This window comes from Meles meles, chromosome 1, assembly GCF_922984935.1.
Source record: "Meles meles chromosome 1, mMelMel3.1 paternal haplotype, whole genome shotgun sequence".
Classification (NCBI taxonomy): Eukaryota; Metazoa; Chordata; class Mammalia; order Carnivora; family Mustelidae; genus Meles; species Meles meles.
In genome coordinates this window covers 108,216,576-108,232,743 of record NC_060066.1, presented here as the reverse complement: position 1 = coordinate 108,232,743, position 16,168 = coordinate 108,216,576, and the positions used below count along the sequence as shown (strand labels likewise).

At 44.1% G+C, this 16,168-nt stretch overlaps 1 protein-coding gene across 1 annotated transcript; it reads right to left on the bottom strand.

Annotated features, from left to right (window-relative positions):
- Positions 1-425: 425 nt before the first annotated feature.
- TCHH (trichohyalin) lies at positions 426-14,662 on the bottom strand (the record flags this gene model as incomplete). The annotated part of the gene is made up of 5 exons (XM_046017106.1): positions 14,525-14,662; positions 12,381-13,381; positions 9,259-12,347; positions 9,016-9,020; positions 426-473 (listed from the first exon to the last, which is right to left on the bottom strand). Coding segments are annotated over exons 1-5 (4,281 nt in total), but the record flags the coding sequence as incomplete, so codon positions are not given.
- Between the last annotated feature and the right edge of the window lie 1,506 nt (positions 14,663-16,168).

Genomic DNA, 16,168 nt, shown 5'->3' with positions numbered 1-16,168 from the left:
CTTTTTGATTTTTTTATGTTTTTAACCTATTTACCATCATAATGAGAGGTTCAGTACAACAAATTCCATAATAACCTTTTAACTTGAACTTTTTTGATACATATACCTGTGTTTTTCATTTGCTTTTCTACTTTTTAAAATATTCATATGGAGATAAACTTCAAGGTAATCCTCTTTTCCCAGTCAATTCTATCTCTCTATATAAACCAGTTTCAATCCCCCTTTATCTCGGGAAAGTCGAGTCCTTTAACAAAGATATCAAGATACAGCCAGGTAGAATCAAAATAACCTTCCTTGACCACACTGAGAATTTACAACCACACTCCCATCTTTTTCTTCTGTCAGTGTTTCTGTGTATTTGTTTTTGTTCTGATAGTATATAAATCTTATACTTATGGTTCATTTTGGCTGGGTTTGTCTTCTTCTTCTTCTTCTTCTTCTTCTTCTTCTTCTTCTTCTTCTTCTTCTTCTTCTTCTTCCTTGTCATTTACTTTTGTCGGTCTTTTTGTTTGTGTGTTTTTGTTTGTATACTTTATAAATCTTACCTTTGGGGCCCATTCAGGTTGGGTCATCTCTTTTCTTTTTATCCTGTCTCTCTCTTTCTCTCTTTTTTCTTTCTTTTTGATGGGGACTCCCAATAGCTCAGAAGCATTCCAGGGTGCACCTTGCCTGGACCACGGTTGATACATTCAGCTACACATCCCCTCAGCCATCTCTCACCAAAATGACTAGGAGGAGGAATGCCCAACAGTTGAAAAATTCAGAGACTGTGCCTTCTCCATCAGAGCTATTGGATGTGGACATAAACAGTAGGTCCAAAAGGGAATTCAGGCTAATAATTATCCAGACAATGGCCAGGATGGAGAAATCCATTAATGACATAATGGAATTGATTAGGGCAGAAGTGAAAGCCAGCAGGGAAGATGTTAACAATGCTATCAATGAGTTCCAATCTAATCTAAATTCTCTAACAGCTAGGGTAAATGAGGCAGAAGATAGAATTAGTGATCTAGAGGACAAACTGATAAGAGAAAAAGGATCAGGAGGAGGCCTGGAACAAATAGCTTAGAAGCCATGAAAACAGAATTAGGGAAATAAATGATGCCATGAAACGTTCCAATGTCTGAATTATTGGAATCCCTGAGGGGGAGGAGAAAGAAGAAGACTAGAGGATATAGTTGAACAAATTCTCCGTGAAAATTTTCCCAGTCTGGGGAATGGAACCAGCATTCGTGTTCTAGAGGCAGAAAGGTCTCCCCCCAAGATCTTAAATCTAGAAAGACCTCGAGACACCTGATTGTGAAAATGATGAATCATAATTTTGGACAGGAGCTTTTGAAAGCAGCTGGGAGAAGAGATTCCTTATGTACAGAGGAAGGCCCATCAGAATAACATCAAACCTGTCCACAGAAACCTGGCAAGCCAGAAAGGGCTGGCAAGATATATTCAGGGCACTAAATGAAAAGAACATGCAGCCAAGAATACTTTATCCAGCAAGACTGACATTCAAAATGGATGGAGAGATAAAGAACTTCTGGGACCAGCAAGGTTTAAAAGAGTGTGTGACCACCAAGACAGCAGTATAAGAAATATTAAGGGGGTATAAAAGAGGAAAAAACCCAAGAATATCTTTGAACAGAAATTTACAGAGACAATCTATAGAAACAAGGACTTTACAGGTAACATGATGTCAATAAAAACATATCTCTCAAAAATGATTCTCAACACGAATAGCCTAAATGCTCCCATAAAATGGCACAGGGTTGCAGATTGGATAAAACGACAGGACCCATCCATATGTTGTCTACAAGAGACCCATTTTGAACCTAAGGATACATCCAGACTGAAAGTGAAGGGATGGAGAAGCATCTTTCATGCCACTGGGCCTCAAAAGAAGGCTGGGGTAGTGATTCTCCTATCAGATAAATTAGATTTTAAACTAAAGGCTGTAGTTAGAGATACAGAAGGACACTACATCATTCTTAAAGGGACTATCCACCAAGAAGATATAACATTTTTAAACATTTATGCCCCCAATATGGGAGCAGCCAACTACATAAGACAATGGTTAATCAAGATAAAGAGTCATATTGATATGAATACGTTAATAGTAGGGGGTCTTAACACACCGCTCTCAGTAATAGATCATCCAAGCAGAAAATCAATAAAGAAACAAGAGCATTGAATGACACATTGGACCAGATGGACCTCATAGATATATACAGAACATTCCACCTAAACCAACAGAGTACTTATTCTTCTCAAGTGCACATGGAACCTTCTCCAGAATAGACCACATACTGGGTCACAAAGCAGGACTCAACCAATACCAAAAGACTGACATTATTCCCTGCATATTCTCAGACCACAATGCTTTGAAACTGGAGCTCAACCACAAGAAAAAGTTCAGAAGGAATTCAAACACCTGGAAGCTAAAGATTACCTTGTTTAAGAATGCTTGGATCAACCAGGAAATCAAAGAAGAACTTAAACAATTCATGGAAACTAATGAGAATGAAGACACTTAGGTTCAAAACCTGTGGGATACAGCAAAGGCGGTTCTAAGGGGGAAATACATAGCCATTCAAGCCTCCCTCAAAAAAACTGAAAAATCCAAAATACACCAGCTGTCTTTACACCTTAAAGAATTGGAAAATCACCAACAAATTAAGTCAATCGCACACACAAGAAGGGAAATAGTCAAGATGAGAGCAGAGATCACTGAGATAGAAACTAGAGATACAGTAGAACGTATCAATGAAAGTAGAAGCTGGTTTTTTGAAAGAATCAATAAGATTGATAAACCATTGGCCAAACTAATCCAAAAGAAAAGACAGTAGACCCAAATTAATAAAATTATGAATGAAAAGGGAGAGATCACAACGAACACCAAGGAAATAGAAACAATCATCAGTAACTATTATCAACAGTTACATGCCAATGAGTTAAGCAACCTAGATGAAATGGATGCATTCCTGGAAAACTATAAACTTCCAAAACTGAATCAGGAATAAATTGCCAACTTGAATAGACTGATATCTAGTAATGAGATTGAAGCAGTGATCAAAAGCCTCCCAAAAAACAAGAGCTCAGGACCTGACAGATTCCTTGGAGAATTCTACCAAACTTTCAAGGAAAAAATAATACCTATTCTCCTGAAGCTGTTTCAAACAATTGAAGCAGAAGGAAAACTTCCAGACTCTTTTTATGAAGCCAGCATTACCCTGATCCCCAAACCAGGTAAAGACCCCACAAAAAAGTAGAATTTCAGACCAATATCCCTGATGAATATGGATGCCAAGATTCTCAACAAAATCCTAGCTAATAGGGTCCAACAGTACATTAAAAAAATTATCCTCCAAGACCAGGTGGATTTATCCCTGGGTTGCAAGAGTGGTTCAACATTCGCAAATCAATCAATGTGATAGAACAAATCAATAAGGGAAGAGAGAAGAACCACATGGTCCTCTCAATTGATGCAGAAAAAGCATTTGACAAGATAAGCATCTGTTCCTGATTAAAACGATTCAAAGTGTAGGGATAGAGGGAACATTCCTCAACTTCATAAAATCTATCTATGAAAAACCCACAGCAGATATCATCCTCAAGGGGGAAAAGCTGACAGCCTTCCCCTTGAGATCAGGAACACAAGGATGCCCACTCTCACCACTCTTGTTCAACATAGTAATAGAAGTCCTAGCAACAGCAATCAGACAACAAAGAGAAATAAAGGTATTCAAATTGGCAATGAAGAATTCAAACTCTCTCTTCGCAGATGACATGATACTTTATATTGAGAACCCAAAAGACTCCACCCCAAACTACTAGAACTCATACAGCAATTCAGTAATGTGGCAGGATACAAAATCAATGTATAGGAATCAGTTGCTTTCTTATACACTAACAATGAAAATATAGAAAGGGAAATTTGAGAATTGATTCCATTTACTATAGCACCAAGAACCATAAGATACCTGGGAATAAACCTAACCAAAGAGGTAAAGGATCTATACTTGAGGAAATACAGAACACTCATGAAAGAAATTGAAGAAGACACAAAAAGATGGAAAAGCATTCCATGCTCACGGATCAGAAGAATCAGCATTGTTAAAATGTCTATACTGCCCTGAGCAATCTATACTTTCAATGCCAGCCTGATCAGAATTCCACTGGCATTTTTCCAAGTGCTGGAACAAACAAACCTAAAATTTGTATGGAACCAGAAAAGACCCCGAATTGCTAAGGAAATATTAAGAAAGAAATACAAACCTGGGGGCATCATGTTGCCTGATTTCAAGCTTTACTACAAAGTTGTGATCACCAAGACAGCATGGTACTGGCAAAAAAACAGACACGTAGACCAGTCAACAGAGTAGAGAGCCCAAATATGGACCTGCAACTCTGGTCAACTAATCTTTGACAAAGTAGGAAAAATATCCAGTGGAAAAAAGAAAGTCTCTTCAATAAATGGTGCTGGGGAAGTTGGACAGCTCTGTGTAGAAGAATTAAACTCAACCATTCTCTTACACCATATACAAGGATAACTCAAAATGGATATAAGACCCCACTGTGAGGCAGGAATCCTTCAAAATCTTAGAGGAGAACGTAGGCAGTAACCCCTTCGACATCAGCCACAGCAACATCTTTCAAGACACGTCTCCAAAGGCAAAGGAAACAAAAGAAAAAATGAACTTTTGGGACTTCATCAAGATCAAAAGCTTTTGCACAGCAAAGGAAACAGTCAACAAAACAAAGAGGCAACCCATGGAATGGCACTACAGACAAAGGACTGATATCCAAGATCTATAAAGAACTCCTCAAACTCAACACTCAAAAAAACAGATAATCATGTCAAAAAATGGGCAGAAGACATGAACAGACAGTACTCCAAGGAAGAGATAGAAATGGCTAACAGACACATGAAAAATATTCATCATCACTAGCCATCAGGGAGATTCAAATCAAAACCACCCTGACATACCATTGTACACCAGTAAGAATGGCCAAAATTAACAAGACAGTAAACATCATATGTTGGAGAGGATGTGGAGAAAGGGGAACTCTCTTATACTGTTGGTTCGAATGCAAGTTGGTGTAGCCACTTTGGAAAATAGTGTGGAGATTCCTTAAGAAATTAAAAATAGAGCTTCCCTATGACCCTGAAAATACACCACCGGGTATTTACCCCAAAGACACAGATGTAGTGAAAAGAAGGCCAATGTTCATAGCAGCAATGTCCACAGTCGTCAAACTGTGGAAAGAACCAAGATGTCCTTCAACGGACAAATGGTCCATATATATTATGGAGTTTTATGCCTCCCTCAGAACGGACGGATACCCAACTTTTGTATCAACATGGATGGGACTGGAAGAGATTATGCTGAGTGAAATAAGTCAACAGAGAGAGTCAATTATCATGGGTTTTGCTTATTTGTGGAGCATGAGAAATAACATGAAGGACATTAGGAGAAGGAAAGAAGTGAACTGGGGAAAATTGGAGGGGGAGAACCATGAAACTGTGGAATCTGAGAAACACACTGAGGGTTTTGGAAAAGAGAGTGGTGGGAGGTTGGGTGATCCTGGTGGTGGGTATTAAAGAGGGCACGTATTGCATGGAGCACTGGGTGTGGTGCATAAAAAATGAATCTTGGAACACTGAAAAAGTAAAATAAAATAAAGTAAGTAGGTTTAGCATCTTCTCCCTTTATGAATAAACTTGGGATAATAGGAAACCACTCTGGAGAAGAATTTGGGAGATAAATGGAAGGAACTTCAGATCTGATTGGCTAGAAAGGCAGGATCTTTGAAGTTAGAAGTAGGCTCTGATAATCACCATCAGTTAATTCTTTTTCCTGCTTCCTTTTAGCTCAGGGTAGAAGCTGGGGTGAGGCATTATTTGCATTGCTTTTAGAGTTTCAGTTGAACAAACTGAATGTTAGAATTTTTTTTTTTCAGTCCTAGGAATAACCTTCGTGATAGCTATTTCAGCCTCGTAGTGCATAATACAAAATGAGGCCCAGAAGGCCTGTGACTTGCACAAGGATACACAGATAGTAAAGTGATAGTACGGGTGAGAAGGACTATTTCATTACTGTATGCATAGTGCCTTAGAATGCCTTGCACATAGCAAGGACTCAATAAATATTTGCTGAATGAATGAGTGAATGAATGAATGAATGTATGAATCCCAGACTTCTGATTCCTTGTAGCAGTCTTTCCACTGCACCATAGAAACTATGGCAGATTTAGTAAAGTGTCTTTGAGTAACCAGGATCTGCTTGTAAAATGTCAAAGGATAAATAAGATCATCACGTTATAATACAGATATTTCCAAGCATAACCTCACCTTGCGTGGTGTATTAGTTTGCCAGAGCTATCATACAAAGTGTCACGGACTGGGTGGTTCAACCAACATAAACTAATTTTCTTACAGTTCTGGATGTTAGAAGTGTAAGATCAAGATGTTGGAAGGGTTGGTTTCTTCTGACGGCCATGAGAGAATGATCTGTTCCAGGGATCTCTATCCTTGGCTTTTAGATGGCCATTTTCTTCCTGTGTCTTTATATCATCTTCCCTCCCTCCATGTCTGTGTCCAAATTTCTTCTTCTTATCAGGACACCATTTGTATGGCATTAGGGCCCACCTAATAACCTCATATTAATTTAATTACCTATTTAAATACTACATCTCCAAATATGACTACATTTTAATGTGCTGAGAGTTAGGACTTCAACATATGAACCTCTAGGGGGAACATAATTCAGCCCAAAAGATGGAGACCAGCTTTTCCATCACAGATTATATGTATTAAACTCTCAACCCCATTCCCCAGTAGGAGCCAGTTTATGTTACTAGAGCTCCCAGTTTATAGGTAAGCAGCCAGTTGCCCAACAGCTTCAAGTTTCTGCCCATGCATGTACATTATCAGGTGGAGCAGGAAGGTTGGCTTGCCAGCATGTTCTTTTGCCAGCAACTAAAAGAAGAGCCATAGGGCATGGACTGGCTGACATTTTTTTTTTTTTTTTAACTACATGTTATTGTAACTGTGATATAACTTTCTTGTTTGGACTTTGGCCCTTTCCTCATCTTGTAAAGTGCTATAAGAAGTCTGAAGGGCTTTGATTATTTTATTATAGTTGAACTGTAGCTTAGATGATGAGTGTAAATTTCAGGAGTATCCTGGGGCTGATATTTATAAGGCGGCTCTGAAATGGTGCCCACTGAGAGGATCTTGGGGAAAGCCAGTCAGGCTCTTCTGGGGTTTCTGTGAAGATTCTTAAGTAAGGAAAAGTTTACACTTGCCTTAAGAGAAAAACAGTTTTTCCAGTTAGAAATCATTTGAAAGAGATGAAGTTCCAAGGTAATATCAGGGGATTCCCAGGTTCTGTCTTTTGTGGGTACCTGCTATTTGTGTTAAAGTGAGCAAGAGCCCAGGGCTCCTTGCAGAAAATGTCACCTTACTCTATGAGAATGATTCTCAGGAGTTATAGGCTTTGCTTTATTGTCTCTACCATTGATCAAAATGTTAAGTGTCTGTAATTTAGAACATCTTCTCACCCATGACCCTCACAATTAGAAATGATCCTTTCCTCGATCAGGGTCTTCCTGGACTTATTCCTAGTTACTAAGGTGTAAATGCTGAATGTAGAGTTCAGCAGGTGGCACAGGGGGGTTTGGATTATTAGATAACAATTTTATACTTTGGCTTGATTAGTATTAAGCATCTTCTGACTGTGTGACCTCATGGATTATGTTGCTTAAGTAAAGATAATCTATAACTTCTATAGTATTGAGCTGAACTTTTAGGCAATTTTTTACTTTGGCTTATCAGACACCAGAGACCAAGAAGCTGCTATATTATCAGAAGGAAGAATTAACAAACACATTATACAAATAATTTTGTATAAACACATTATTCAAATAACATTGTATAATGTCATGACTAGTGAGTCACTGCTAGAATACAAAGCTGTGGGGTCAAGAATAAAAACACTTGGAAAGAGAATTGCAGCTTGGAGATGCAAATAATATAGGGTTCAATCTTACAGGGAAAAATGGTTGGGGAAAATAGGTGTTTTTTTTTTTTCCTTTTTCGTATTTAGACATAGACAAAAATAGCCAAATACCCTTATATGGGATATTACATCAGTTACAGACCATTAGATCTTGAATTATGATTTGATGCATAATCAAAACAGACAAAAATAATTATTTGCCAAACATTTATTATTTTTTACACAGTCCAGTCATTTCAATAAGAACATCTCCAAGGTAGAATTAATAGGCCTCAAAGGATTGTGGGCTGATGGGTCTCATCTAAGGGCTTCTAGGAACTTGCCCTTCTGTTCACAAATTTTCCCTTTCTCTCCCCCAAAATGCTGTGATTGCTTACTGGCTCTAGAGCTAAACAGATGTTTACAGGATCCTGAGCAGTCTCCTTCTCAGTTAAAATGAACAAAGGTAATAAAATTCTCAAACTCATCAAAGACTGGGGGAAAAGAAATTGAGCACTACAGACTACAGTAGAGAGTTTTAAAATTTGAACTCTGGAGTTGTTTGAGAAACACCTTGCTTTTGCTCATTGAGATTTTAAGTGTTTATGAAGTGTGAAAAAAAAATCTAAATCAAATTCTAAGTCTTGAAGCTAAACCTTCTTCATAACAGATATTTCTTCCAGTTAGGGGCTGATTTCAGAGGGAGTTTTTCTGTAGAAGTCACTCCCCCTGTGCTCTTCAAAGTTGTAAAAATTCAGTCCCCTTGCAGAATCTGTGCTAATTATGTCACAAAAGCCAGTCTATTTGGAGGTAAATATTAATGTCCTTTAGGCTCAAGAAGAAATACCAACTGAACATTAAAAATTTCAAACTCTCCAAACGATGGATCAACCATTAAAAAAAAAAAAGACCCAGTTCTTTTGAATCTTAAATCATATTCTTTGTTACTTTTGAAAGCAAATTTACGTTCTCCAAACAAAACTCCTTAAACAAGTTATTTATGTTTTAAAAAAATGCACACCATATCTGCACCAAAGAGCAAAGACACCCTGCAGTAAAGAATTATTTCAGGAAGAAGAGGCAAGAGTAAAAGGTTCATGAAATAAGTGTAGTTTAAGGTTTTGGAAAAAAAAAAAGATTTTGGAACATCAGAGAGTTCTCCCACAACCAGAAACATTTGAGTTATTTGGTATCCAGTGTTCCTCATTTTCTTTTGCTGAAAGCTTTGGTAGGTGTCCGGATATTGGCAGCATCTCCTATGGGCGGTACTGAGATCTCTGCTCTTGGATGTACTCATAGAGAGGGCTGGAGCGCACCGGGACACTGGCAAACTGACGCTTGCCAGGCTCCAGAGCCTGCTGACTGCCCATGTCTCCTTTCTCCCAGACTTGGCCACGGCGCCTCTGCTGCTCCTCCTGCTGGCGGCGCAGCTGTTCTTCCCTTTCCTGCAGGAGCTGCTCCTCCTCGCGGAACTTTCTGTCGCGTTCCTTGCGGAGCTGTTGCTCACGTTCCCTGCGACGCAGCTGCTGTTCTTCCTCGAGGAACTTTCTGTCGCGCTCCTGGCGGCGCAGCTGTTCCTCCCTTTCCTGCAGGAGCTGCTCCTCCTCGCGGAACTTTCTGTCGCGCTCCTGGCGGAGCTGTTGCTCTCGTTCCCTGCGACGCAGCTGCTGTTCTTCCTCGCGGAACTTTCTGTCGCGCTCCTGGCGGCGCAGCTGTTCCTCCCTTTCCTGCAGGAGCTGCTCCTCCTCGCGGAACTTTCTGTCGCGCTCCTGGCGGCGCAGCCGTTCTTCCCTTTCCTGCAGGAGCTGCTCCTCCTCGCGGAACTTTCTGTCGCGCTCCTGGCGGCGCAGCCGTTCTTCCCTTTCCTGCAGGAGCTGCTCCTCCTCGCGGAACTTTCTGTCGCGCTCCTGGCGGCGCAGCTCTTCCTCCCTTTCCTGCAGGAGCTGCTCCTCCTCGCGGAACTTTCTGTCGCGCTCCTGGCGGAGCTGTTGCTCACGTTCCCTGCGACGCAGCTGCTGTTCTTCCTCGCGGAACTTTCTGTCGCGCTCCTGGCGGCGCAGCTGTTCCTCCCTTTCCTGCAGGAGCTGTTCCTCCTCGCGGAACTTTCTGTCGCGCTCCTGGCGCAGCTGTTGCTCACGTTCCCTGCGGCGCAGCTGCTGTTCTTCCTCGCGGAACTTTCTGTCGCGTTCCTGGCGGCGCAGCTGTTCTTCCCTTTCCTGTAGGAGCTGCTCCTCCTGGCGGAACTTCCTGTCGACCTCCTGGATCTTTTCTTCATTCTCTCTGCGTTCGGAGTAAACCCTATGATTACGAACTTCATTTTCTTTTTCTGGTTGCCACTGCCACTTCAGATCACCGCGTTGATCGTCATCCTGGAATTGCCGCTTCCCTTCTAGGAGCTGCAGCTCTTCATCCTCCAGATATTGCCTGTCGAGCTGTTCGTGCCTCCTCTCCCTCTGCAGCTGCTCTTCCTCCCGCTGCAGCTGCTCTTCCTCCCGGTATTGTCTCTCCAGCTCCTGACGGCGCCTCTTCTCGCGTTCCTCCCTCTGCAGCTGCTCTTCCTCTCGGTATTGTCTCTCCCGCTCCTGGCGGCGCTTCTTCTCGCGTTCCTCTTTCTGCAGCTGCTCTTCCTCCCGATATTGTCTCACCCGCTCCTGGCGACGCCTCTTCTCGCGTTCCTCTCTCTGCAGCTGCTCTTCTTCCCTCAGCTGCTCTCGTTCCGCTGGCTTGGCGTACACTATGTGGCGGCGTCTCTGGCTTTCCTCATCTGGTTGCCACCTCCATTTTTGGTCGTGGCGCTGCTCTTCCTGGTGTAGTTTCCTCTCCCGGTCCTCTTGGAAGCTCTCCTCCAACTGGAGCTGCTTCTCCTCACGGACCTGCTGCTCCTGCTCCCTCTCGAGTCGCTGACGGCTCTGCTCCTTCTCTTCACAGAACAGTTCCTGTGCTTGACGCTCCTCAGCTCTTAACTGCTTCTCCCCCAGCTCCTGCGACGCGGGCGTGGCCGACAGCCTCTGGCGGCGCCTCTCGCTCTCTTCCTCAGCCTGCCACTGCCACCTGAAGTCGCGGCGCTGCTCTTCCTCATCCACCTGCAGGCGTGCCTGCTCCTCCCGTTGCAGCCGCCGTTCGCGCTCTTCCCGGAGGGGCCGGAACCCGCGCCGCCACTGACCATCCTCCTCCTGCTCCCGGAGTTGCCGCTCGAGCTCCTGGCGCCGCTTCTTCTCCTCCTGTTCCGGGCAGTGCTTCTGCTCCTGCCTGCGGGGCCTGGAGTAGACTTTGCTTTGACGAGCTTCTGCCTCACTTTCGAGCTGCCACTGCCACCTTGGGGTGCGGCTCTTGCCCCGCTCTTGGGCCTCTTCCTGTTCCACCGCCTCCTCAGCCAGCTGCTGCTTGCGCCTGAGCTGCTCTTTCCGCCTCTCCTGTTCAAAATGGGTCTCCTCGCTCCTCAGCTGCTCGAGTCTTTCCTCTTGCTCGCGCCTCAGCTGTTGCTCGAGTCTCTCTTCCTGCTCACGCCTCAGCTCCTTCTCCAGGCGCGGCTCCTCGCGCCTGAGCTCCTCTTTCCGCCTCTCCTGTTCCAAGTGGGGCTCCTCGCATCTCAGCTGCTCACGTCTTTCCTCCTGCTCGCGTCTTTCCTCCTGCTCGCGCCTCAGGTGTTGCTCGAGTCTCTCTTCCTGCTCGCGTCTCAGTTCCTGTTCCAGGCGCGGCTCCTCGCGCCTGAGCTGCTGCTCTAAGCGCTGCTCCTCGCGCCTGAGCTGCTCTTTCCTCCTCTCCTGTTCCAAGCGGGGCTCCTCGCTCCTCAGCTGCTCGCGTCTTTCCTCCTGCTCGCGCCTCAGCTCTTGCTCGAGTCTCTCTTCCTGCTCGCGTCTCTCCTCCTGCTCCAAGCGTGGCTCCTCGCGCCTCAGCTCCTGCTCGTGCCGGAGCTGTTGCTCCAAGCGCTGCTCCTCGCGTCTCTCCTGCTCCTGCCTCAGCTGCTGCTCGCGTCTCAGCTCTTGCTCGCGTCTCTCCTCTTGCTCGCGCTTCAGCTCCTGCTCCAAGCGCTGCTCCTCGCGCCTCAGTTGCTGGCGTCTCTCTTCCTGCTCCCGCTTCAGCTCCTGCTCAAGTCTTTCCTCCTGCTCACGCCTTAGCTGCTGCTCGCGCCTCAGCTCCTGCTCCAAGCGGGTCTCCTCGCGCCTCAGTTTTTGCTCCCGTCTCTCCTGCTCGCGCCTCAGCTCTTGCTCGCGTCTTTCCTCCTGCTCACGCCTCAGCTCCTGCTCCAAGCGGGGCTCCTCGCGCCTCAGTTCTTGCTCGCGTCTCTCCTGCTCGCGCCTCAGCTCCTGCTCCTGCCTCAGCTCCTGTTTGAGCCTTTCCTCCTGCTCGCGCCTCGGCTCCTGCTCCAAACGGGGCTCCTCGCACCTCAGTTCTTGCTCACGTCTTTCCTCCTGCTGGCGCCTCAGTTCTTGCTCACGTCTTTCCTCCTGCTCGAGCCTCAGTTCCTGCTCCAAGCGCTGCTCCTCGCGCCTCAGTTCTTGCTCGCGTCTCTCCTGCTCGCGCCTCAGCTGCTGGCGTCTCTCCCCCTGCTCCCGCCTCAGCTCCTGTTTGCGCCTTTCTTCCTGCTCTCGCCTCAGCTCCTGCTCCAAGCGGGGCTCCTCGCGCCTCAGTTCTTGCTCCCGTCTTTCCTCCGACTGGCGCCTTAGTTCTTGCTCACGTCTTTCCTCCTGCTGGCGCCTTAGTTCTTGCTCGCGTCTTTCCTCCTGCTGGCGCCTTAGTTCTTGCTCTCGTCTTTCCTCCTGCTCGAGCCTCAGTTCCTGCTCCAAGCGCTGCTCCTCGCGCCTCAGTTCTTGCTCGCGTGTCTCTTGCACGCGCCTCAGCTCCTGCGGCAAGCGCGTCTCCTTGCGTCTCTGCGGTTCCAACTCCTCCTCTTCCTGGAGCGCCCGCTTCCATTGCTCTTGGCGCTCTAGCCTTTGCAGCTGTTCTTCCTTCTGGAGTTCTCGCTGCTCCCGCCTCTCTCGGCTTTGCTCTTGGTTAGACAATTTCTCTAGCTCCCGACCCTTGCGCCCCTGCAGATGCTCTTCCTCCTCAAGGCGCTCTTCCCGTTCTCGCCTCTGCAGCCGCTGCTTCTCTTCCTCAGCGAGCTCCCTCTCCAGTTCTTGCCTTTTCTGCCTGCGTTCTTCTAATTGTCTGTCCTGGGGCTCAAATATCCTTTGGTCTTCTTGCCTGGGTTCTTGTAATGGGTTCTCCCTTCCCTCACACTTGGCTCTCTTCTCATCTAGCCCGGAGGCCTGGCTAAGAGCGTAATAACAAGCTTGAGCTACCTTGAAAACGAACAGGAGGAATTCATTGAAATCGATGAGCCCGTTACAGTCTCGATCTAGAAGTTCCAGGATCAGATCTACTGTTTCAGGGTCATGTGGTCTCTATTAAAAAATGAAAACAAAAATTGTACAATGTACTATTTAACAAGTAGTAAACTTTTCCCACGATGAAGGTTTTGTGATATGCTGACACTCAAAAATCATTAAGAGCAATTAAAAAAACATCCAATGTGTATTAAGTCTTGTCCCTGTGTAAAATGTGAACACTTCATTTTAAAACATCTGTTGAAAATTTTTGTAACTTGTAATTTAATGCTGGTCAAAAGAATCCATCTTCTCGGGGAGCCTGGGTGGCTCAGTGGGTTAAAGCCTCTGCCTTAGGCTCAGGTCATGATCCCAGGGTCCTGGGATCGAGCCCCGCATCGGGCTCTCTGCCCAGCAGGGAGCCTGCTTCCATTCCTCTCTCTCTGCCTGCCTCTCTGCCTACTCCTGATCTCTGTCAAATAAATAAATAAAATCTAAAAAAAAAAAAAAAAAAGGAATCCATCTTCTCTTGAGCTGGGTGAGAATGAACTAATCCTCAAGAGAAATATAATGGAAATTTATGAAGTTTTACAGCAGCCATTTCTGTCTGAAATAGCCAGTACTCCTGATCCATTTTTATCCCATGTTTGAAAACAGAACAAAGCATGTTAACACCATTTTACTACGGAATAGACTGATTTTAATTATTTAAATTTGGAAATAAATGTAAGTTCCTTCCAAGTTTAGTTTGATCTGACATCTTTGGTGGTAACTTCCCATGAACAGTTCATTCATTGCCATCAAGTACATGAAATAGTTGCTAACAACTTCCTTAGTTCTCAGACTACAATGCCAGCTGAATACTCAGAAATGAATGGGGGTGGGGGCACCTAAGCCGCTCAGTTAAGCACCAGACTGGACACTTGGTTTCTGCTCTGGTCATGATCTCAGGGTTGTGGGATTGAGCCAGCAATGGACTTTGCACTCAGCATAAGTCTACTTGTCCCTCTTCCTCTACCCCCCACACCCCTGCACTTGAGTACAGATGGTCTTTCTCTCTCATAAATAAATAAAATCTTAAAAACGATAAGTAAATAGGGAATGTAGTGTAGAGTTGTGATGGTACAAAATGGATATGTGGCCATTCTTTGCTATGATCTCTCCTGAGAAGAAATTTTATAACCCTAAATCAGTAGATTTTCTCTTTGTATTATTTCTTACCCGAAGGACATCTCCAAATTCCCTTTCGAGGAGGTTCTTCAGGTCCTTTTTGCTTAGTGCTGCCCCATCACAGTCATGTGAGGCATATTGATTGAACATTTCAGTGATATTGAAGATGCTTCTCAGAAGTGGAGACATTTTTTTTTTCTTTCCTTCAATTTCAAGTAAATCTGGAAGAATGAAAGAGGATTCAGAATCAGAACTCTGTTTCTGATCTTGGGGAGGCTTCATCCATACTGATTCAGTCAGATCTCTAAATTTACAACCAGTAGCTATTTTCAATCTGGCCTTTCAAAGCTTTTTATCTTTAAATATTGTACTTAGAAAGGGGAAGACAGATTCTGAGAAATTTCAAGGCAGGGAATAATCCTCAGATTATCTTGTCGTCAGCTTTTGATTGTCCACTCAATCTAGATTATCCATATCCTTTCCTTCTCTTTCTTCTTGCTCCCTAGCATATGTTGGATCAGATAGTGAAGAGAAGGGTGTAGAAATTTAAATTTGATATGTTGTTACTCATAAGTTTCTTACTTTAAAGGTGAATAAAGAGAATAGGTGAGGGACACCTGGGTGCTCAGTTGGTTTAGCATCTGCCTTTCACTCAGGTTATGATCCCAGGGTCCTGGGATGGAGTACAGCATTGGGCTCCTTGCTCAGTGGGGAGCCTGCTTCTCCCTCTGCATGCTGCACCCCCTGCTTGTGCTCGCTCTCTCTCTGACAAATAAATACATAAAATCTTAAAAAAAAAAGAGAGAAAAGGTGAAAGCCAAAGGGTAAAGGAAGATTTGAAAGTAATCTTAAAGTGGATAGAAGCTATGTAAATCTAATTGTGGCAATAAAACATTTGGTGGTAACCAGAAAAATAAAAATGGAATGTGGATTATTTTCCAAACTTATAGTTCATACATCACATCTATGAGAATAATTTATGTCACAAGTTCTAAGATTAAGCACCACTTCTTCCTGTCAAATATGGCATTATAATATTCAGAAATAACTATGCAGAAAATGGAGTACATGTTGTCTGCATTAACCCAGATATGTTGCAAATACACAGTTATTGGCTGGTTTCTTTAATTACTTCTCAACTCCAATACCTCAGATGTCATAATTATATGAAGATGTCCCATATTGAGTAGAACGAATACAGAAAGAGTACTGAGGGTTGACAATCTTTTGAGATGGCAGTTTTAGGAAGAATCCAGAGTCACACATGACATCCTCCAGATGTGCAACAAACAAACTTACAGAATTCAGAACCTTGGAAGAAGAGCTATGTTTCCATTTGAGTGATAGCTTCAGTTATAAGATGGCATGGAATTAGAGGAAGTTTGATATCACTGTAAGATACTGATCCTTTCTGGTCTATAGACCCTCCTCTCCCCCACTGAACATCTTCTACAACTGTAAAATGAATCGTACAGAAGAACATGATCCCAATTGACTGGGACTTACCCACTTCACCAAAGGAAGTTGAGCCCTCGCTGACACTGCTGGGAAGTGTACTGGACAGTTGGGAGCTGGGCCTTTTATAGGGGATTTAATTGTGCCCTGAAGAGCAACTTGGGAAGGAGACACCCACTCTGTGGGATGGCCTGATTCATTCCTAGCCAAGCCCAGCTCCACCTCTGTCTCCACGAAGGA